The sequence below is a fragment of the Manacus candei genome, unplaced genomic scaffold, assembly GCF_025592945.1.
Source record: "Manacus candei isolate 608988 ecotype Guabito, Panama unplaced genomic scaffold, ASM2559294v1 h1tg000014l, whole genome shotgun sequence".
In the NCBI taxonomy this organism is placed as follows: Eukaryota; Metazoa; Chordata; class Aves; order Passeriformes; family Pipridae; genus Manacus; species Manacus candei.
The window spans coordinates 41,504,942-41,529,626 of record NW_026138062.1 but is presented as its reverse complement, the minus strand read 5'-3'; the positions used below and the strand labels follow the sequence as shown (position 1 = coordinate 41,529,626).

Below are 24,685 nucleotides of genomic sequence, written 5' to 3'. Positions count from 1 at the left end.
ACTGTTTTACAGAGTGGGCTGAAGAAGAAAAAGTGTAAAAAAGACATCAGGAACTGTATTTTTGCAGTTACTATAGGGTGGTTTAGTGATTATATGTGGTTAGCAGTTAGATGCTGTTATCACTATTGTAGCATATCATTATCTCACAATCACATATATTTATGTTATTTACATATGTGTATAAGATTGAAATTTAGAAAGATACAGTCAGTAGTATTCTTTATGCAAGATAAACATTTGCTTATTTACATTATATTTTCCTTTATCTATATTTCTAAAATAAAATACTTTTGCACATAACTAGAGTTTTCAAAACGTTCCTTTAAGAGAGCATGTTTCAAATTCCTTCAGCTTATCTTTACTGATGTTAAAACTTTCTAGTCCTTGGTGGCTGGAGATTCCTCTTTGCACTGCAGAGAACTTTATCAATCCATGAGAGTCAGAAACATGCTGACATGACTGACTCTTCCAGAATGGTGCCATAACATGAGCTGGAGGCAGAAAAAAAATTACTACATTCAGAAAGCTCTGAAGGGGTTCAGAAGTTCACAGCATATATCCATCAGTCCCACAAGGTGGAAGTCACCTCTCCAAAAAGAAGGTACAGTTTGGGTAAACACTAGGTTGGTCCTCACTGGGTGTGGATTTCATATACTCTACTACTCTCTATAAAATCCTGTACCACAGGATTTTTGCGTAAACATGTACAGCATTTGTTTGAGATATGATTATTTTCATCTTAAAGTATGTGTCTGAGTGGAATAAATGCTTTTAGAGATCATCATTTGGGAAAGAATAGATTTAAACATTTCTTAGCCATTTTAATATTAAGATGAGAACATGAGCAACCTGACTGTTTATGAAAAGCAATCTAAATAAAACCAAGCTGGAAGTCCCCTCTGGTAATATTAGGTAGCTCAGTGTTTAAAATGTATATTGAGGATGTGTCACTTAGATTTAGTTTGTGCTTTTCCAGAATTTGATACTCTATCTTTCCAACAACACCAGAATAGTTTATAACTGGACTCTCAGTAGTCTTGATATTTCCATTACATCTTCCACCTCTGTAAATAGCAAAATAAAAATTGGAGCAGGGCCTTTAACCAATGATTTTTACAGCACAAGGGAATACTTTCTTTGTTGACCTCTAGAATCAGAATTTCTTTTATGTTTAGTCAAGATTTATCTGAAAATTGAAAAGAACAGGATCATGAACATATATCTCTCACATCTTATGTGAATACCAGATATAGCTAAGCTTCTCAGTATTCTGAGATCCTTTTCATCCTATCAGTATTTAAGAAGATATTTCAGTAAAAAATATTTCCAAATTGATATATTTTTGCAATATTTTTTCACTTTGATAAATAGATATCTTCTAATAAATCAATATTTTTAAAGAAAATTGTAAAAACACCAGTAAAAACAGGTGAACTGTTGGTGGAAAACTGAGTAATATAATAGAAAAGGAAACTTTTTTCCTTCTAAATGGAACGTGTTATATCCTTTCTTAGGAACAGTTTCTACAGAAAGTTGACCTCAGTTTTTTATGAACAACTCCTTATGCAATGACAGCTTTGCCTGATACAATTCATATGCTGAAAGGGAAAGTTTTAAGATTTATTTTCTTCAAGCTATTTTTTTTTATTATTTTACCTTTTCAAGCTTGAACCTTTATTGCCACAGCAAGTTCGTAATGTTCTCTTTACAGCATCTAAAACCTGACTTGCAGGAACAGTCCAGAGGAAATGAAAAAACATGTTGCATAATCTATGGGGTTGTTACTCTTCCTGGAAGTTGGTAGTACCGACAAACATATAACTTACTAAACCATGAACAACCTGGATTACCAAGGATAGAACTGAAAACATACAGTGTAATTGTAAAAGACAGTCTCTGGTTGCACTTGAAGAGTTAAAAAAAAAATTAAAAAAAATTTAGTTATGTTATCCTTTTAGCAGGAAGTTTTTCCTTTAACCCACACAAACTTTAAGAGCTATCAACTGGAATTAACAAACTAAGAAGCCTGTTGTTTCAGAGCAATTAATGATGTCTTCAAATAACTCCTGCTGAAAATGAGAGAGCTTTCAACAGATTCCCTCCATGTCATCCTGGCCCTCAACTTTTGTCTGGGATCAGTGCCAAAATCTCCAGCAAAATTAGCACTGATTCTTGGTTCTTCTGCAAGTCTGAGACAGTCAATAATGTCATGTGTGCATCGTATTTGGGATCTGCCCATCTAATCAGAAATCCCTTTGACCTTCTTTGCCCATTATCTGCTTCTAAAATCACAGAATGGTTTGAGTTGGGAGGGTCTTTTAAAGCTCACCTAGTTTCAATGTTCCTGCCACAGGGTTTCACTGATAGTAATTTGGTGTGGAGAAAGGAGATAGTTGAACAAGAAGTGAGGAGAAGAATAGAGGGGGTTTTTGTAGGCTCTACAGAAATAAGTTCCCAGTAAAGGTCATTGTTGATCATTTGTGTTCTCAGTCAAATCAGTAGCCATGTGGTGGACTTAATCTCAGCTATCTCAGTCTAACTGTAAGAATAACCTGGTGCAGATTTTTCAAAGAAAGTAATAGAAAATCTTGATACAACACAGCAGACTACATAGGTAAGAGATCTTGCTTTTCTTCTGCAATCTCTACAAGGAAGAATTGATGTTGTCTTGTAAACAGACAGAGATTTCTGTTTTGAGACCTTTGAACATTTACACAGCCCATAGGTAAATTTCAGAATTGTCACCACTGCTCTGTGTATTCAGATTTCAAAATTTTGCGAACTCTCCTAGAACAAGGTTTTCACTCAAAGGTCAAGTAATGTTTTAAATTACTAAGCACAAGAGAGTTGGTGCTATTTTTTTAGTCTGAACTATCTATTTTTAGAGGTTAAAGTAATAGCAGCAGCTGATATTTATTTTTGCTGTGTTAGTGAGTGCTCATCAATAACGTAGTGGGCAGATATGGTTCTACAAAAAACAGGTGTTTTAGCTGAGTACCACACTGTATAGCTGCCAGTGTAGGGTTTTGATACTTTTTACAATTCTTTATCTCGTCTCTACTTATCATCTGGATGCAGTCTTGTCCATGTGATCCTTTACTAACTGAACACTATGCTGATGACTGTGTATTTTATTCCTGTTTCTGTTGTTACCAGTTATAGAAAAATTACAAATGGAACCAGACAGATTTTAATTTTTATTGCTACTATCAGAGATATATTGTGATTCTTTTAACTTCTCTACTTTCACTATATCAGATTTTATTATTCTCTTTACACTTTCAATATTCCCTTCTCCGCTACTCTGTTGGCAGGAATAAAGTGATTGTGAATTGCAGAGGTGAGAGACACAACTGAGTCAAATTCATTTTCTTTTTAAGTCTATGTATCTTCCATAACCTGAAATTTGACAGTTTCTCTCCTGTACTTATTTATTCTCTTTCTTTTCCTGGTCCCAATGTTGTTTGGTGTTAGTCATCTGTGGAAAATGTAAGTGGACTAAAAAAATCAAAGTAATATTGGAGTTTAAAATTCTGCAGAGGATTTGCCTTCACATATGGTTGCACTGGCTAATAAAGACTGTAAACATAAGAAACTCTCCAATTTTAAAACATTGTATTTTCAAATCCCTAAGTTTAGGCAGAGTCAAGAACGATTTTCCATTTCAAAGTGCTTTCTTGCTTTTTTTCCTTTGAAGAAGTAATGGAGATTGAAATAGTTGGGTAAATGCAAATCTCATTAAACAGCACATAAAATGGATGAACCTCCTTGATTCTGCTGCCCACGACATCAGCCGACAAAGTTTATTCTCACTGACTTTTTACTTCCCAGAAGTTCACTGACAGAAGACAAAGAATGGAGAATGGAGAAATCCAGCATCAGTTGTTCTCAAAAGACTTTTGAAAGAAGACCTTTCCTGCTGCCACTTACTATAGCTTTCAGAAACAATATTTGTATTCTATGCTGACAGCTAAAAAACAGAAGCATAGAAATATCTGATCCACACAGTTCCCATACAGCAGCAAGCATAAGAGCTTTTGGGAAGCCCCTGTCTCCTTTGAGAAAGCCTATTGGTGTTAAGCTGGAAGAAAGGAGACAAAAAAGTCCAGCTTTGGGAAAAATGAGAAAGCCAGATGCATACTTTAAAATATTGTGAGCCATTTTGGCACTTAGGTTCCCTCCCTCTAGAGGAGATTACAAAAATGCAAACAAATGCATAATAAAATTTCAGTGGTTTTGTTGTTCATCTTCATGGGAGGCTGTAGGGAGATAATCCTTAGGACCTAGCTTATACGTAAGGGATGTAAAATTAATACAAAAGACATGAGGAAGAAAAATTCTAATCCTTCCAGATGTGCCTTTATGATATTTCCCTGTAGGACTAGAGGGCCAGAAGCTCAAAAAGAATTTAAGAATCAAATATTAAAACAGTGACTGTCAAAAGTGTAAACGTCCTTCAGACAAGAATAAAATTTTGAAAGTATGCCTAGGAACTGTCTGTATGTCTGATGCAAGCCAACTAAGTAATTTAAAGCACTACTTGACCTTTGAGTGAAAACCTTGTTTTAGGGGAGTTTGCAAAATTTTCAAATCTGAGTATACAGTGATGGTGACAATTCTGAAATTTACTATGGGCTGTGTAAGTATTGAAAGGTCCCAAAACAGAAATCTCTGTCTTCTTAGTAGACAACAAAAGTTCTAAATTACCCACATGTAAGAAGTATGCAGAAGAAACACAGGTTTTTCTTGCTCAAAATAGGAGCCCAAAGTGTCAGAATAACACCCTGGGTTACCAGTGTATGCAATACAGCACAGGTTCTATCGCCACAGATCTGTAGATTTCATTCTGAAGACAAATAAAATAGAGTTACACGAATTTGACTTTCTTGAATAATAAGGTCAAAAATTCAACCTGCTTTGGAGATAAACAGAGCTAGACACTAAGGTAAAAAGATTTTTATATGTTATTGCAAAGGAGAGTTTCCCTTATGCTTCATTAGTAGTTACTGCAGCTTTCCCCCTTCAAGATATTTTCCATAAAAACTGGGGAGAAATATTGTGGCTCTGAAAGCCATGTGCCTGGAAATATATCCCAAAATATGCCCTTCCTACTTGTGACTAATAGGTCTTGTCTGACTCTGTGATACACTGGCTGAAACCTCCCAGAATAAGTTTCTGTGGACTTTATTATTTCAAAGTAAGAGAAATTCCAGGTAAACAAAGAGATTTTCTCGATTATGATGATTGACATTCATTGTCATTTAGTAATGCAAAACCATAGATGGGAACATAAAACCCTCAGAATGCAAATTCCCTTGAAATGACAAGGCTTATTGATTCAATATCTTTTCTTTATAGAGAGGATTTTGAAATAAAAGCTATAACCTCAGGCTTCAAAACAGTCACACTAACTGTGTTTACAGTAAAGTTCTATATACCAGATAGATGACTTAGAATAAATCTTTCTGTTCTATGTTATTCATTCTTAAAAACTTACTTACTTGACAGCAGTAAATTACATTGTGGCAAAAATAACTATTTTAAATTCTCCTGAAAAGGTATCTAAATTTTAGACAGTCTTGACTGATTTTAAAATCTCCTTTATTTAAAAACTCCTGCTGTATTCCATGATATATGTGTATTCCATCTATTTGCAACTATTTTTGAAATGGAAATCAGCAATAAAGCCAAACCAATTCAAGACATGACAAGCCTTTTTTTATTGTTGCCCATGTGTACTCCCATAAGTACTTGATGAAATAATGCTACTTTGAAATGCAATTCTGATTGTTTTAGAAAAATCCTTTGTGGCAACTTCTAAAATCAACTGTTCTGATTTTTCTCTGCTGCACTTTACATTTTCATTGCTTATTCACTTGATGTCCATGTAGAGGCCAAGTTTGTCTGTCATGGTGTTTTGGTGCTGGTTCCCACTTCAATCCCATTGCATCTGTTACAGTGACAATGCTTACAGATGATTTGCTTTTCACATAGGTGTTTCTAATGCATTTATAGGTTTTATTAGAATTCTGCATGAAAATTTATAATGCTGTTGTTTGCTGGGATAATTTTTAGACCTTTTGTTGCTGTTAGTAATATGAAAACATGCTTTTCTTCTAATTTTACAAATCTCACATCACATATTTCTTCTTGTTAATTTCCAATAATAATTCTTCTAGATGACTTTATGAAAAGATAAAAAGACAAAAAACTCTTGATAATTTCTTTGGGGCTCTAACAAATCACTGACTAGTCTACAAAGGTATATGGTTGCCCACTGATGGATAAAATGATGTTACAGTGTATATTCTTGGTCTGCATTATGATATTGTAAAATCATTTTGAATTTGACTTTATTTGAGGCTGCAGACCTCCATTCTCCTTCAAACACCTGGTAGAATAAAACGGTGAGGTTTATCCATAATACTGAGATATTTTACTTGTATGTGTAATATGTAAAGCAGTTATAATCTGCCAACTTTTTTAATATTTGCCTTCTTGTCTGTTAACAACTATTCTTAGTCCCTGGAAATTTGTATAATACCTTGTCCAGTTTGCTCAAATAGGCTAACCTCTTTATACTGTATATAGAGATATATATAGATATATATAGATATATAGATACATACATAAAATAAGTAACAATAACGATCACACATTACCATAAATATATATGGCACTTGTATGCTATTGACATTTATGACACCTCTAAAGTGGATTCTTCAATTTTCTGAAAGTTTTTGGAAAGGCAACATTATCACAAATAGCCCTAAATCCATAAAACCTATTGCTGAACTTGAAAATTAAAATCATCGTTTCTAAAGTTCAGCAAACCAATAAGAAGCTAATTGTTAAACTGCACTTTTCACTTTCTCTGTGTGACAAACGAGTTGTGCTAGGGAATTATCTTAGTAATACTATTATTATTTTGAAGTAACTCACACTTTTTTGGAGATCATATGTACAGCCTCTCTTTTTCTTCATTTTAAATGACTGTATGAACAGCCCAAGTCTGTGTCCTTCAAGGAGCTGCTGGTCTGTCTTAGTGACTGCATCTTTTTCATGGCTTTCCTTTGACTTTTCAAATACTTCATTGAGTGTGCCAGGGTCACCAGCAGCTAGAAATTACAGCTAGAAATGCACACAAGTGGGCACCAGATCCTGTAGTTAAAACTAATCACTATGAATGCAGAGGAGAAGAATTAAAAGTCACTTGAAGAGGATATTAGTAGCATGCAGATATGTTTGTGTTATGGATTTACCCCATGCAAATACAAATCCCTGCACAGTGCACTCTAATTTATTTCATTGCAAACACTGGAAGAATTTTGGATGTTTTGAAAGGTTTGTGTCTTCATCTCTATAAGAGTATCTCAGAAAAAGAAGACAAGAGACAAGCTTTGGCATGTACCTTTTCATGGCACTGTTGTTTCCAAGCAGGAGGACAGTGGAATAATATCCATTATAACAAGCTGGAGTTTTTTAATTTTTTATTATTTTTATTGCTTTGAAAACAGTTCAGAAGCAACATAAAATGCTACCTCCTTAATGGTCTGTAGACTTATGTGTCACTTTAAATATTCAAAAATAATTAAGAAATCTTTTGCCAGTGTATTTGTCCAGAGCATAAGAATGAATTTCACTCTATGCGTGTAAGAATTGCTTAATTGCTAACAATATTTGTTTACACTGACAGTACATCTAGTGATTAATTCATAGGATTCCTAAGGGAAAACTAAACCACATAAAGGTCTCAAAGATGCAAGCCAGACTGGAGAGTGCACTGTAAAATATTTAGCGAACATTAAAGCAAACCACAGAGAACTACCGAATAAGTCAAAGGTAGAGAGGAATAAATTATCTATCTCAAAAAAAATACTTTGAACCTGGAGATAGATATTTTAAAGGGGATGAAAGACTGTCTGCTTGCACTGGACATATAAACACGCTGAATTGGGATAATATATAAGCATGTGTATCACAGGGAGCAGAAACACATTAGCCTAGGTAACCTTTATTTAACTGCAGTTCACAGAAAGCTTTACTTTAGTTGTAAATCATAAATGTGTCAGTGCTAATCAAAAGCTTATCCATAAGTTTCTATGTCAAAGTAAAATTGATCCTTCTGAAATATTAATGTTATTTGACAAATTTAGTAGATTATTTTGTTCTTCTAATTAGACATCATTAGAATTTCTTACTTTTGTACTAATTGCATTGAATGTTAGTTTGATATCTGTTTACTTGCACAGCTTCCAAACTGTGGACAATACCTTAAAATTAAAGAATGTTTTACAAAATTCCTTAAGCAAACCATACAATGTCCAGCAGTTATCCCTGCAAATTAATCTTTATTTGTAGATTATGTGAAGTTTTCAAATTCTAGTTTTTCTGTCTTATTAATATGTGATCCCTCATCAGAAAGCTATATTTGTCTTTCATTACTTCAGGAAGCCCTTACAACTTTATTATTCATGGTACTCCATACTTTGCCAAAAAATGCCCCAGACTTTCATCCAAAGATGAAAAGATGTCTACACTTATTATTATTTATAAAAAGTAATAATATGATCTTTAAATTATTTCCAGTAGTTTCTCTTAAATAAGTGGCTATTTTCTGTAAATTTCAAGTTTTTTCCATCCATGTAGGTTTGAAGACAGGATAGCTGTTTGAATGGTGAAGGGTGCTTGTGCCTAGATGTGACACCAGGCATCACTCTGTCTGGTGACGTGAGCCTCAAGCAGTAGCCTCCTTTCTTTTCAAATGAACAGTTTTCATTCCTATATGTAAGCACTAATATTTTTTTGTTTGTTTGTTTTAGTACTTTGTTAATAAATAGCTATTTTAACCTTTTAAAGACGTGATCACAACAACCTCCTGCAACACTGAAGGCAGAAAAGGACCTGGAAGTGCTGGTTGACAGACGGCTAAACATGACTCAGCATTGTGCCCAGGTGGCCAAGAAGGCCAATGGCATCCTGGCTTGTATTGGCAATAGTGTGGCCAGCAGGACCAGGGCAGTGATTGTCCTTCTGTACTCAGTACTGGAGAGGCTGCACTTCAAATCCTGTGGTCAGTTTTGAGCCCCTCATTACAAGAAAGACATTGAGGTGCTGGAGCAAGTCCAGAGAAGGGCAACACAGCTGGGTGCTTAGCCTGGAGAAAACGAGCCTCAGGAGGGACCTTATCGCTCTCTACAACTATCTGAAAGGAGGTTTTAGAGAGGTGGAGGTCAGCCTCTTCTCTCAAGAAACAAGAGGCGGGACAAGATGAAATGGTCTCAAATTGCACCTAGGCATATTAGATTAGATATTAGAAAGACTTTTCTTCATAGAAAATGTTGTCAAGCATTGGAAGAGGCTGCCCAGAGAAGTGGTGGAGTCACCATTCCTGAAAGGGTTTAAAAGATGTGTAGATTTGGTACTTGGGGACATGGTTTAGTGGTGGACTAGGTAGTGCTGGGCTGACAGTTGGACTCGATGATCTTATAGGTCTTTTCTAACCTAAATAAATCTATGATTCTAAGATCATAAGCTGAATTGTACTTCTGTCTATAACATATAAAACAGGAGTCACTGGTCAGGCTTGAACACAGCTCTCCCATCCTGCCCCACAACCTGCCAGGCCTCCTCCTGTGCAGCCTGAACCCTGCCACAACCCCAAGCTTCCCTGTATCAGCCCCTTTCCTAGTGTCCCTTAAAATAACCCTATGTTATCCCTAAGCTTCTAGACAGCTCCATATCCCTACTGAGTCCATGTTTCTTCAGGGTATGCGGCATACCTTGCTGGAAAGGGGATGGATGTCATGATTCCAAAAGCCCTACTAGGCTTAAGTGACCCTACTTGGACCCTCCAGGGCTTCCCCCCATCTGCCATGGCCCAGTGCCCCACTTTAGGCCAGTTCCTGCCCCAGTGACACCATAAGGCACCAATGTGGAGTCAGCACTGCTTCTGCTGGAATATGATCCATGGTTGTAGGGAGTCCTGGTTTTCTGACAGGTAAAAGTGCAAAAAAAGAAGCAGTCCTTGCTAATAAGATTACTGTGTCAAATAGAACAAAGAAGCCTGATAAGCACAGAAGAAAATACAAAGCAATAACAATTCCCACACCAGCAATCATCTGGCCTGGATGCACTGGCATCAACCAAAAAAACCCATTTTCAGGTGTAGTTTTGTGGGAATACAATGAGATAGCAATACAGTTGGTTATGGAAAGCTAATTCTTTTTTGGAAAGGCACAGGAGAAATAACAAATGTGGCTTTTCAAAGCAAAATCTGGTAGTATTTAGGCAGTATCAGATATTGTGTCTGAGCAACAGAAGACCAACTAGTATTTTCAAGTTAGTTTAGGATTTTTTAAAACCTTTCTGAAAAGTGAGCAACATCCTAGATTATGTTTTTTTCTGGTCAAGTAGCTATTTGATGTCTTAAAAAAACCATGGTTTTACAAATCAGCAGGTTGTTTCCTTAGCACAGTGATTATTAAGATTTTGACTGCTCAGTGGTGGTATTAATAATTTAATTTAGTGGTTTATATTAACAATGTCAGTTACAAATTTCTCCTTTGCTGTGGATTGATCCATTATTTTTCGCCTAACATTGATATGCATATCATTGCAGGAAGGAAGGGATATAAATAAGGATTTCTATCCATCTAATTACTTTAATTGATTTGTGCTGAGATAGTTGACCTTTAGTACCTGGTTCTCTCTTCACATTCAGAATTGTCAGCTCACTCTGATGATCATCAACCAAGGGGAAAAGAAGTTAAGATTTCAATTAAAAGCATGCAGTGTAAGCTAATCTACAGATCTCACATTAGTAATGCTGCATGCTTTCTTGGTAGAGAATATATGTCATGTTTGAGCTGAAAGATATTATATGAAAAGTACCTGAAGAAGTACTGCAATGAAGTATATCTAAAAATTGACAAACAAAACCCACTCAGGAGTCTTGGAGCACTTATTCATATATATCTACAAATTACACCTAGTAAATAGAACCCCTATTTCAGGCCAAAGATCACAAGATATGTAAAATAAGCTAATTGCTATATTGTTTTTCTTAGGTGGCATGAGAGTATTGATGCCCTCAGCTATCTACACTGCTTGCTCTAAGTGCTATTTTCAGAAAAAAGCTGGCCTAAAACTGCTCTTTATTAGACAAACAGGTGGAAAACTTCAACACATTGGTAAAGTGTCAGACATGCCTGTGATCTTTAAGATTGCACAAAACAGAAGTAAAAAATGTTAAGCTAAATGAAATGCGCTAATTAAGAAGGTTATATTGCTACTGTTTGGATTTAAATTGTCCTTTAGTAAATTCATTAGAAGAGTTTTCAAAAAGTTTTATATTTTTTACAACTGAAAAGCACTTTTCATTACACGATTTCAGGGAATATGAAAATGGTGCAAAGCACTCACCGAACATAACAACTGTGTTTCAAGCCAATGGTATGGCAGAAACATACCCTAACTGTAATCTGTATATTACATTAGCATGTTTTGAAAGAGAAAACATTAAGTGCTTTGATAGAAAAAATATGACAATAATCTCAAAGCACTTTCCTCAGTTCAAAGTTACTTTACTTTGGACAAATGTTCATCCATAATTTGAATAAATTATTACTTTTATTATGTGTGCTACTGCAGTTGGAAGCATTCTGTAGCTGAAAGTGTTTTATTTTAAAGTACATTTCAGTTGCTCTGTTGTATGTCATACGTTGGATGCAAAGTGGGAATAATTGAGCATATATTGAGTAAACTATTTGCTGAATTATGACTATGAAGTGGAGGTAAGATGAAAAATAGATTGTTTTTGAGTAGAAAGAGAAACAATGTACAAACTGTACAAAAGCATTGTTCTATTATTCAAAGTAATTCCTCATAAAATTTCATGACATTTAAATTAGCCCTAACAGTATGCTATTCCAAAGATGTTGGTTGATTTGCTAATGGCCACTGGAAACATTCTTTACTATCTCTCAATATTTTAAGTTTTCAAATCACTTCCTCTTTGTTATTTTAGAGGAAAATAAAATATATTTATGTTATATTTATTTTAAAAATAAAATATATTTATTTAAAAGAAAATAAAATAATTTTTTCCACATCTATCTATAACACGCTATGTTCTTAAATTTGGTGCCTTTTATGATCAGGTCTCTAAGAAAAAGACAAATTCTATAAAGTGAGAAGCTATTGCAGATTGTCAAATTAAACTATTGTGTATAAAAATATTGTGTTCTTTGAACAGTGGACTATTGAAAAGTTCTACAGAACAATTTTTGGATTAAAGGTTTATTTATTTTTGCCAAAGACCTGGTAAAAATATTTTCTTTTTCCCCAAGGAAAGACCATCTTGCACACACAAATTTTCTCCCTTTCCCATGATATCACATCTGAAATGAGAAAGGTTGATTAAGACCATCAGCACATTTTTCTTGTGAAATTCCAGCTTCTAAATCATCCCCCCCAGTTTCTTTGGAAAACAAATCTCTTGATCTTCACTCCTCCACGAAAGAACCAAAAATTTTGAGCACAAAAGACTCAAATGAAGCTTGACTAATTTATGATGAGAGAACTAGAGAAAAAGAGGGTCTGGGTGAACCTTTTTCCTTTTTATAACTACATGAAAGGAGGTTGTAGCAAGATAGAAGTCGGCCTCTTCTCTCAGGCAACTAGTGACAGGACAAGAGAACATAGCCTCGAGTTACACCAGGGGAGGTTCAGGTTGGACATCAAGAAGAATTTCTGGTGGTTTAACATTGGAACAGGCTGCTCAGGGAGGTGGTGGAATCACTGTCCCTGGAGATGTTCTAGAAATGACTGGATGTGGCACTGAATTCTATGGTCTTTTTGACAGGGTGGTGGTTGCTCAAAAGTTGCACTTAATGATCTTGGAGATCTTTTCCAACCTTTATGAGTCTATGATTCTCTTACTATGACAATGGAGATCTGAATAAGCTGAAATGTTGACATCTTAGCTATTCATATTACTTTCCTTTAAATTCTGTGGCAAAAAGAGCCTGTCCATCATATCTCATGCCATATTCTTCTTCCTTTCCACTAACTGGTAAGTGAACCCAGCCTCACTATCTCTCATCCAGATTCCAGACATTTAAACTGAGATTCCCATTGAAGGTTTCCATCTTGTGGTTTCATTTGGTTTGGTTTTGATGATTGCCTGCATATGTTGTTGTGTCGTCTGTTGTTTTGAGTAATAATTGGGATATAATAGCATCTTTAGAATAACATCTCAGGCACATGAACTAAACCACCACAGTGGGAAATGTACAAAGAAGGGCCAGATACACTAATCAATTCCTGAGAAATCTGCTGGCTTCCACTTTTTTCACTGGGTTTTTTTTCTGGATTTGGAGGGGTTTTTTATGTGTGTTAGAGTGGTTAGTTTTTCGTTTTGTTTTATTTGGGGGGGTGTATTTGTTTTGTTTTGTTTTGTATTGGGGAGGTTATTACAGTTAATATAATTTCATCAGAAAAACATAATTTATTTACATTTTGCAGCATTTTATTAGTTCTCATAGGAGATGTCCTGGATGGACACCTTATCAACACAGCTTCCTGCTGTTCTTGCATCTTTCTCTCAGGTTATTGCCAAGTTATATGTCATCAAGCAGTTTAAAAGGAAATCAATGCACATGAAGAGAACAAGGCAGAAAGCATATTTCTGTTTAAAAACTTGTGGAGCAACATTGATACAATCCAGTTTACAGAATGAATGCATGTATTTTCATAAGTTTAGAAGACTGAAAACTTCCACTGAAACAATGTAATTAAAAGTTACAATGAAAAAAATGGGTTAGCATTCTTAGTGACATTTGATTAAACATGCTAGCTCAAAAATACACAAATGAAGGTCACATTTGCAAGTATTATAAGACTGACTACATTTTAATTAAACAGTTGAGAAATGTCAATGAGTTAGTTACTGACCAAAAGTCACTTAAAGAAAAAAAAGGAATTAAGAAAACAAAACATCACCCCAAGAGTCAGAATCCTTTTTTCTCCATAGAGTTAAAGCACTACAAAGACAGCTTTCAAAGAAGTTCTGGGGATGGATTCAGAGACTTTGTCTTGTCACATTTCTGTGCTTAAAGAAAGAATGTATTTTTGGTCAAAATACCACGTACTATTGCTTAAGCTATGTTGATCTGTGTTGTGCCTTTTAAAACAAAACTGACTGATGAAATATAGCAAGGATACAATTTTTGGTTTATATTTTTACCCATGGACTGTATATAAGGAACCTGTAGAAGCATTTGCTGTTCTGTGGGAACAGGTCCCCCTGCCCTCAGAGTTGGCTTTGTTCTCCCACAGCACACATGAAATGAAGTCAAATTTAACACAGGTATTACAAATTACAGGAGTAAACTTCTTTCACATTTTTTTGAAATTCACATTTTTGTTTTTCTTAAAAACAACCCCCCCTCAGTAATCAGTAGAAGACAGTTTCTCATTTACCTGTGGCACTCTTTTTCCTTGTTGTCTTGAATCTGACCAATCTGGCTGAAGACCAATCTGAATCCAGTATGTGCTGGAAATAATAAAAAGTACATGAATAATTTAATGAGGTGATTGAGATTCATTAAAAAAATTACCAAAACTATTTCATATCACAGTTTGCTATTGGAAATCCATAGAGAAATTATGTGCTTGGAATAAAAAAAAAAATCATCTATCTTAAAAGTGTCATACCACTGTTAAAATTACTATAAATCTGGTAGTTCTTGTTCAAAGAACTATGAAGACTAATCCAAGCCACTGATTTTATTGTGGCTGGTTTCTAGTTGCTTAATACCTTTACCATTTGGGCCTATATGTTTCTTATCTGTGTCTTCTTGCAGCTGAAGGAACCTTTGGATGTTTCATCCCAGATACTTAATTTATTTCTCAGAATGAGGTTAGGTAAAATATAATTTCATTGTGAAGCTCAAGTGTAGCAGCATTTTGAGAACCACTCATAGATCTTTGATGAAATTTCTCAAGAATTTTTAGAGTAGACTGGTAAAGCTAAAAAACACATTAGAGAGTAATATCTACCCTCTAGCAGTTTAACTATGTATTTAAATAATGGAAAACATAAATTTATTCTCCCAAATCTCAGAAGTCTAATCCAAACCAAATTAAAGGAATAATTTTACTGTAAATAGTGCTCCAATAAAAATATATTTTAATTAAGCCACTGTAACTAGGCAGTTCAGAAGTCTAAATCTCTGAAGGCAATTGCTTGGATTAGGAAGTAGGTTTTGTTTTCAGGTAAGTATGATTTCTGCTGTAGTTGTCAGTAATGATCACAGGCTACACACTTTCAGTAAACAAAACAAAAAATAGTTGCTTATGTATAATTTATTAACCATTTCCAGTTATGTTTTAAAAGAGAAACTTTACTCAGACACAGCATCCCAACAAGCATGACAGAGCAACTGGAGTCGGGGTGAAATTTCAGTTGATCACTAATCCCAGCCAAACAAAGCAATTGTACCATGAAAGGTCAGAAACCAGAATATATAATACTATCATTACTGCCGGACCTTTTCACCACATAGAGTGGTGCTTTCTTCCCATAGCACTTTGCATTCATGCTATCTGAGATCTTGTTGATTCCTTTGTTCTTTCAAACCCTGGGATTTCCACTGCAGAAGTAGTGTTCCCCATTCAGCTAGATAACAAAGAATTTAATTTTTTTTTCTTTTTAAGTGGGAGAAGAATTACAGTTTTCTTAACTTGATGAGGCAACACACAACAAGTTCATTTCACCAAGCTGCCTACACAAGCTATTTCATCAAAAAAGAAGTTGTCAAAACTATTTCAGGGTTGTTGAATCCTATTTACTGGAGTAGCTCATTGTGTTACATATACAAAAAACCAGGAGAGTCATAGCCTAAAAATGAAAAATGTTACTTTAACAAAAACTGCACTTTGATTCAAACTTCTGCAGAAAGGGAGGCTACATGCCACTGGCGATTTTAGTATGGTTTCTATTTACTTTTGTGTAGCAAAGTAATATGTTGGCAAAACAGACAGTCTGGAGCGAGTCTATTGTATTTTCTGATTTTTCCAGTCACATTTCCTGCTTATCCCTCCATGTTTGTCCTTCACCTCATATTTCTGTTCCTAGAATCTGTTCCAGGCACTCACCCTAATGACATAAAGATCCCAGACTAACTAGGACAAGAATATTTGTTAGCTCAGAAACTAATAGGAGCTGTTATATGCCTCATCTTGAAAGTTGGCATGCCCTTCCAAATAAAAAGAGTAAAATGATAAAGTATTTCATAGCAGAATTTTGAATGGATTAAAGGTTATTTTGCTCTCCCACATATGTATAGTGTGCAATTTGACCTGGTGGTAAATTAATTAAGTGTAATGGAGGATACAATTTTTGATGTGTTTGTTTATAACTTCATATATGTGTACTACTTTTTGAGTTTCTTGCATGCCTGGACAGCAGGGAGGAAGGTTCTTTATGTGTTTAATTTTCTCAATTTGTTTGCTTGCTGACACATCTGGCAGAACCTGGTAGAAGGATGCAAGGTCATCTGAGGAACTTTTATGGAAGCAGGTGGAGATGGCAGAGAATAAGAGAGACAGCAAGGAGGAGAGCTAAGTGTCAGACTCATTAGAGGAGCAAGGACCTCTCTGTACTTTATTCCCAGCATGTCATTGTGCTGAAAAAAAAAAAAAAAAGAAAACGAAAGGAAAAACTACAATATAGTATGTTTATGTAGAAATAGGCAGAGTTCTGTGCTTGTTCCACCCTCTTTCCAAGCTGACAGTGTGGGACAATAGGAAAACAGAAGCTATATTAAATGGTCTACAAATCGGGATTATTAGTATTCAATTTCTTATGGCTAATCTCCATTTATTTGTGAAAGAAACAGTATACTACTCAGACTAACATGTACAGGGATCTTTTCTATCTACTCAATCAAGGAAGACTGTTTCATAACTTTTCCAAAGAAATTATATGGGAATAACTATTTGAATCTTCTCAAGGTAGAATAGCTGATATACTTAGAAAGATTATCTGAGGAACTATCTTGTACTATCAACAAATGGACTACATAGTTTAAAAGGTCTTCAGACACTAGAGTTTTACTACTGATATACATAGGACATATAGTACATTTAACAGCCTAATAATACCTTATTTATTAGTATTTATCATTTGCTGAAAAAGTATTGATGTAAAGTTTTCCAAATCCATGTCCTTTGCCATAGGGTAAATCAAATAATGTTATAATACCATATTGAAAAAAGATAAGTGTCTCTATCTGCAGAAAGTTCCCAAGAAAAAGTACATTCATTATATATGTTATTGCAATCATGCTTCCATTTAAAATCTCATTCAGATTTGTTATACTGTGTTGCAAAGTACACGCCAAAGGCAGGTCTGCATTTTTTTAAATTATAAATTAAAATTCTATCCAGTGTGTATTTCTTCTATGTTTGTGTGCACTCTGAAGGAATGTCTTCCTAACAGTGAACACCAGTGTTCTCTTTTTTTTTTCCCATCTGTAGAAATGGATCCTGTAAAACACAATATGTATCACTGTTAGAATCAATTTACTTCTCTGTTAAAATATACCCAGGGATAGTTCCCTGACACCACACTTTTTAGTTTAACATTTTTGTTTTGTTTCCTTGTTCACCTCATGTAGATTAGAGATCATTTGCTCACTGTGAGTTATAGGCAGAAAGTGTATTAAAAAGGCAGAGATGTGGTGTCTTTTCAAAACAAGAGTCCTTTGCACAATACCTTGCCTTCTTGTTACCAGCTACAACCCGGCCACGTCCCAGCTTCATGAGAGCAAAACGGGACCAGGTCCCAGTCTGTCTGTTTCCAGATTTCCTGTGGCATTTCCATGGGGTGTATCAAAGGATACGAGCTGTGAGGATCTGAGGAGCTTCACAGCGCCCAACTAATTATCTCTCCTGCCACCAGGACTGCTATGTTCACCACCAAGTATTGCCATCCTCTTATGTAGGCCAAGTTAGAAAGAGCCATATCCCTTTCCTGTGTTCATATTCCCCAGGGAATGTCTTCCTTCTCTGCTCACAAGGAAAATGTCCATTTTGCATTAAGCATTTAATGTGATAATTTTAACCAAGAACATTTCTATTGCAGCTCATTTTTCTGAAATTCTATTTGGAAGGATGATATGATTTGAAGCTGGCTCCCTGTCAAGTCTCCAAACCTCACCACAAAAACTCCCCCCCCACACCTCCTGAACCAAAGAAAAAGAAAAAAAACAAGAGACCAAAACGAGAGACAACTAAAGCAATATATATAAATATATCTACACTTATATTACGGTTATATATAATTGAAATATATATACAATTTCCAAAGGGAAAAGGGAAAGGGGAGGGAGAAGGGAAAAAAGGAACAAACCAAAAATAAAATATACATGATCAATAGCCCAAGATCTAGCAACTAAAAGAATTAGCAAAAGAATATCTTACTACTCTCCTTGGGACAACATAAAGTAAATTAGCATTTGTTGAGAACAAAATAAGTAAAAAATATAAAAATTGCTTCAAGTAACCTCAATGACCATGAGAGACTGACGTCAAGGAAATCAGAATTAAAAAAAAAAAAAAGTAGTTATTTTAATGGAGATGGATTTTAATATATTTTTTTAAAGTTTCTTCACTATTGTCCTGGAATTCAAAAGATTTTACTTTACTTCTCCCTATGGAAAAATTGTATTTACTGAGAACTAAAATACATTGATATTACAAAATGTTGAAGAGATGTCTTAAAAGACAGTCAAAGATATTGTTTGTGAAATCATATTTATATTCCAATGATACTTTTTCAAGAGGACCATACTATGTTTTAATTTATCAGAGTGGTATTCTATTTTCCTTCTCTTTGTGGGCCAAGAAAGTTGATATTATGATATAAAAAACAGTACGATGCACATTATAAGAAGATTATTTGTGAGACCAGGATGAAATATAAATTTAAGGAGAGTTCTCCTTGTTTGTGTCTTTCTTATTTGATTGTCAAAATTTAAATTCAAAATTTGAATGTGATATGGCTTCATCAAATATTATCTATATTTAGATTTTGCTTAGATGAAAATGGTAATTTTAAAATACGGGTCATCATTTGCCAAATTTCAGCTTCTTCTGAGAGGTAAAAGAGGTAAACCTTTAACATCTGATCAGAGACAATAAATAATGTGCTGAGATAAGCTTTTCCAAAACCTTAAAGACTCTAAGCATGCTCTGTCACTATCTTCTTAAAGTAAAATGCATATTTCTCTAATTTTATACCATTTGAAATATAAAATAGTCCAAAATATACTTATGCTTAGAATGCTTTTGTAAAAGCTCTCCATCAAGGCCATGATCTAGTATTTTAGAGATTTTATATCAATTGAGCGTGATGCTATTTTTGAACACTCATACTTTTTCATTTTTCATGTTATGACAGTGTGAAGGATGTCCAATTTTTAAATATTTATTACCAAATAGATAACTGACAGAACAATGATCTTTTTTATTCCAGCCACTTCTGTTCATCCTCCAAAACATCAGTTCCCTCATTGGCACTTTATATGCAGTCTGAATTCCTTTGTTCATCTATATCAATGTATTTTTAAATGTTTTTTCACCTCCTTAAGACTGTTGCATTTTCAGGACAACTGATTTCAGTAGGCTGTAATACTTGGCATTACACAGGGATCAAAATCTTGGGCACTATTCTTTATTTGTAAGCACTGAAATTTTAAATACAGGTTGAAAAGGCAAAAAAGGGGAGTTACAGAGACAGAAGAGGAGGTTAGTTTAGCATTTCTATGTTTTTGGGAGGGATATTTGTGCATATATGGACTTCTAGCTAACCCACTTGATTTGCAGAGTAGTGTTGAATTGAGGAGCATATTTAGCTTCAGTCAGTGTTTTTGCATTGCACATAAAAACTAATGAAAGGCTGTGAAGGAAAGATGGTGGCTTGGAATACACTTTTCTACTATGTGATAGAAATATAGGATCATAGAAATAGAACTAAAATCATTGAAAACTAGAGTTTCTATAAGTACAAAATTTAATAACCATCTGCTTTTAATATTGTGATGAAACTGCAGGGGAATTTTCTGATTTGGAACTCTATGCTGCTAACCAGTAGAAGATGAGTCCATCATCAAGTCTGGGATGTTTCTGTCACTCCTAGTACACATAATTTTTTTTTTACTTTTCTAATGAGTAACTAAATATTCTTCTGAAAAATTTTGTCTTATTTCAGTGTTCACTTCTTGTTGTGTTTTTTGGTTTTGATTCTTTTTTTCTCAGAATATTCAGAAGCTGTTCCTGGTCTCCCCACTTCATATGCTGCTATCCTAAGAATCAAATCTGGTAGTTCATCTTTAGCCTCATTTAATTCAAAGAATAGACCACGATTAAGCAGTCCTTCTTTAGGAAGTGTATCTTCACCAGGCTGGAGAGGAGCCGCACAACATTATCATTCCCCAACAAACCTCTATCACTTTTCAGACACCTTCAAACATGATGGTAAGTCTTATTTACCACTATGAAGCTTCAAAACATTTTTCAAAAGCAACACATTTTTATCAGCTTAATTCAGTATTTCTCAGATGCGATTTTGAATTTTATTAAATATCGCAAAGTGGAAATGAACTTCTTTCCTTTAGGTTCTTCAGATTAGCCTTAGTCACCAGTTAAAACATTCTGTCTTAAAAATTTCCGTGCAGAAGAGTTTTATACAAGTGTTGCTACCTGAAAATAGCAAACTAGTGTTTTGAAATTCCATTATAGCACAATTCCTTCTAGTAATAAAATTTCAGTCACTTTATATATACATATATCTTTTCTCTTTGGAATTTTTCTAATTTAATCATGAATGATAGTAATGTAAATTAAACATGAAGAGTAAATCTTATAAAACTACTTTTTCTCTAAATTATCTACTCTGTGTAGTCAACTGTCATGCACATGTGCATGCATGCATAGAGATACATACTGGTGTGATATGGTGTCATTTACCTTTACATGAAATAATTCATTGTAACAATTTTCTCATGTCTGGTTACATTTTAAAAAGCCACATTTCTGATACCATTTCTTTAGTGATAATATTTATCTGAGTTACAGTCAAAAGAAGGTAAAAAGACAGAAAGAAACAGAGGGAAAGAGAGGGAGGGAGGAAGGGAGGAAGAAAGAGGATAGAGGGTGTATAAACACATTAGTCTAAGGAGATAACAGAAAACAATAGTGATTAATAACTCGCAGTTCAATGACATTCACACAGTACCATGAGTGTGACAACAGGTTACTGCTCCTCTCAGTAAAATCTTATATTTCTCACTGGAAAGTACCTTGCATGAATTGAAAGTTAATAGTGTGTGCATGTGGTTTGGTGTAGAAAAATGGCTTATATACAAGCATAAATGTGTTTCTTAAATTAAGGTTGACCTAGAAAAGAAACAATTTGAATCATGTAAGCAGATAAATTCTGTTTGATAACATTTCTAGAATTGAGGCATGTTTCTACGTTTTTCCTTTCTCTGTGGTATTCTTTTAAGCAGTGACTAGATTGATCACTCACCAGACACTGATAACTGCTCATAGACAATATGTTATGGGTAGGTTAAAATCAAAGTCCAGTATTAGAACCAGAGTGTATTATCCTGATCTTCTACATCATGAATGTCTAGAGACTGAAGGAGAAAGCAAAAAATACAGACTATATGAATAATATAGTACAAGTTAGAACCAGAAGTCCTTGGCACCTCCAGTAAGCATGGTTAAGTCTTACCTCAGGTATGATCATCCTACCACAGGTGCGACCTATGATATGTGTTAGCAATCATGACTCTTCTCACAACGTAGAGGCCACATTCCAACTCTGCAGTTGAGCCTCTTCAATTTTTCAGAAGGAAATGAAAAACTACTGGCCAGAGACAAAATTATAAAAAAGCCATGCCTCATAAGCCCCAATGAATAGAGTACTTGACTCAGAAGAGAGGAACCTATTTCTGCTGAAGGCTGCAAAAAATAGTCCTAGAAGAGTTATTCCACCACTTACAGGTCTTGGTACATCTATCTGTGCAGACAGAGTCCCCTGAGTAATGTTTTAAAAGCCCTTGACTATGTGAAGCAGCTGTGTGGCACAGACATAGCTATGAAACAGAATTTAGGAAAGATCAGCATACTTCAGATGTGGCAGAAGACCAGGTAGGATAATTTGCATCATCTAAGAGGACAAGAACACATCTGCTATGGCAGCTGAATGCAACTTATTTTCTAAACCTCTTTCAGCTCTTTTAATACCTTTATGTCTGAATTAATATCTTTGATATTTAAAGACCAGAAATAAATCACTACCTCAATCATCTGGCATTACACTTATTTATACTAGTATGTTTATTGATTTTGATTTGGTCTCAAGGTGGGTTTGTTGTTTTTTTTTCTTTTAAGTTTTTAGAGCTCTTGAAGGAAAGATATTCTAGTTATTGTTCTACAACTGCTATGTGATGATAAAGTTAAGTGGTCATGTTTGTCAGCCAGGGTCTCCTAAATGAGGAAATGCTACAGAATCCTGTGCTAATGTACTATAATGAAAGACCACTGCTTCAAGTGAGAGGACATTTTTAGGAGGGGAGGAAACATATGTTATTACAATAGAGAATTTGCATTATTCAGACATCTAATATATGGTATAAATTCAGAAGTCAAGTTTACCATAGAAACCCCCCCAAAATACTTTTATTAGCTGCTTAATTATACAGGTTCTCAAGTGACTTCTCAATTGATTTCCCAGCGGACATACTCAGACACCTGTCATGGCTTCTAATAAAGGTTATTTTATAATGACTTTATGCTATTTCGTTTGCACTCTCGATTCAACATGTGTTTTCTGATATCTTAAATTAAAAGACCTATGCATTGGCTCACTGCTGAATTTAAACTATCTGGGATTATTTGGCGTAAACATGCTGTTAAGGTAATGCAGTCCTTCTCTTTAAACTATGAATCAATGTGTAAAGTCATGACTAAAAAGTGTGAATAAAATGTATGAATTATTCAGTAAATAGTCTTGAAGAAACACAAAACTGCAAACTCTTACATTTTCTTGCTGTTCGAAAACTTTTGGAATTGCTGGAATTGAACTTAACCTTGAACAAGGACTCTTTTTTTTTCCTTTGATCTCTGGTTTGATATATTTTAGAAGAAAATAAAAAACAGGGTTTGTGTCACAACTGTGTTCGAATCAATGTACCTCAAATATGTAAGATCGGAATCTAATTTTTGTTGAATGAAAATTCCTGATTCCCTACTATCTGCCAGGTTCAGTATTTACCAGTCTGAATAAAAGACACAAACTACAAAATTTTTTTCCATTGCTAAAAATATTTGGCAACATTGATTCATGTGGCATGAAGTTTAGATATTATAAACTAAGTTTAGAAGATATTTACTTGTTTCAGACCACAGAACAGAGAAAGCATTTCAAGTAACAGAAAAAACATGTGTTTTCTTGCTTAATACACAAATAAAAATGTTTCAGAAAAGATTAATCTGAAAATATAAGCACATAATTTAATATCCTTTGCAGTGTAAACTTAATTATTCATGTACTGTACACTACTGCAGCATGTAGCATACTGGAATCAATGTGCATACCTTGAGGCATGTATATCTTCCTGAACTTACTTCAAAAGGAGTCTCCTCAAATTTTCTTGACTTTTAACTTAACTGAAACATAGTTTAGAGATTAAAATGTATTTTTGAAATGTATACACTACAAATATATATATCTGCTTCTATAGATGCAAAATAATTATTGTAAATTTCAGCCACATTTATTAATGTTCAAATCCATTACACACAGATTTAATCATTGTAACATATTTTGTCATGATGTATTCATGGACTTCTTGTTCATTATATTAAAGGAAACTTTATATTTTGACATATGATACTGAATTGTATAGTAATTATTTTTTAGGTGTCGAGTGAAAGATTATATTATAGAACCTACTTGTAAAATAAATATTGGCACTGAAGTTAATAGATTTTTTTCAGTGTTTAAACTGAAAAAAGACAGTTTCTACCTTCCAGTTGAAGAAAGCAATACATTTTCTTAGAAATCAGGGTGACTATACATCTAAAATATTTTCTGAATGTGCTGAACAGGTTATACTGTCTGTTTCAGTGATAACAAAGGCTAATCAGAAGATTCGTTAGAGTCATCACGTGAAGTGCATACAACAGGCATAAATTGAAAACAAAGGAAATAAAGGAATTTCAAAAGCAAGGTTGATAGTGGATTTGTTCTGTGATTTGTCAAGCAGGTAGTTTTCTGGGTAGGGCCTGTATGCAGAATCCATTGTGTATTTTAGGATAGAAGATCTGTTAATGATCCCTCATTTTAAGCTGGTTTAGAAGTTCTATCATTTTACATCATCTTCTGTAGCTTCTCTTTAGAAAATTCTTCCATCTCCACAAAATTGTCCCATCTACAGTAAGCCTTTGAAACATAGGGGAACAAAATAGAGCAATAAGAAAATATTGGTTTCCTGGTCCTGTAAAATCTTGGGGTTTTTTAAATTTTTCTGAGTTACTCTACTTTCAAAGAACTGCCATCACCCTTGTTCCAACTGCCATTTGGACAAATTTTGTCAGTGTGTCA

The 24,685-nt window shown here is 34.5% G+C and overlaps 1 protein-coding gene across 5 annotated transcripts in view; it reads left to right on the top strand.

The window, feature by feature from the left end:
* Positions 1 to 24,685, top strand: part of CNTN5 (contactin 5) — a 603,369-nt gene that overhangs the window by 352,026 nt on the left and 226,658 nt on the right. For 4 of the 5 annotated variants that reach the window (XM_051780168.1, XM_051780169.1, XM_051780167.1 and 1 more), the window contains one exon: positions 20,326 to 20,544. The exons of the other annotated variant lie outside the window; for it this stretch is intronic. In XM_051780168.1, coding sequence (XP_051636128.1) covers positions 20,326 to 20,544 — 219 coding nt within the window. The remainder of the gene's footprint in view (positions 1 to 20,325; positions 20,545 to 24,685) is intronic. 5 annotated transcript variants of the gene reach the window in all.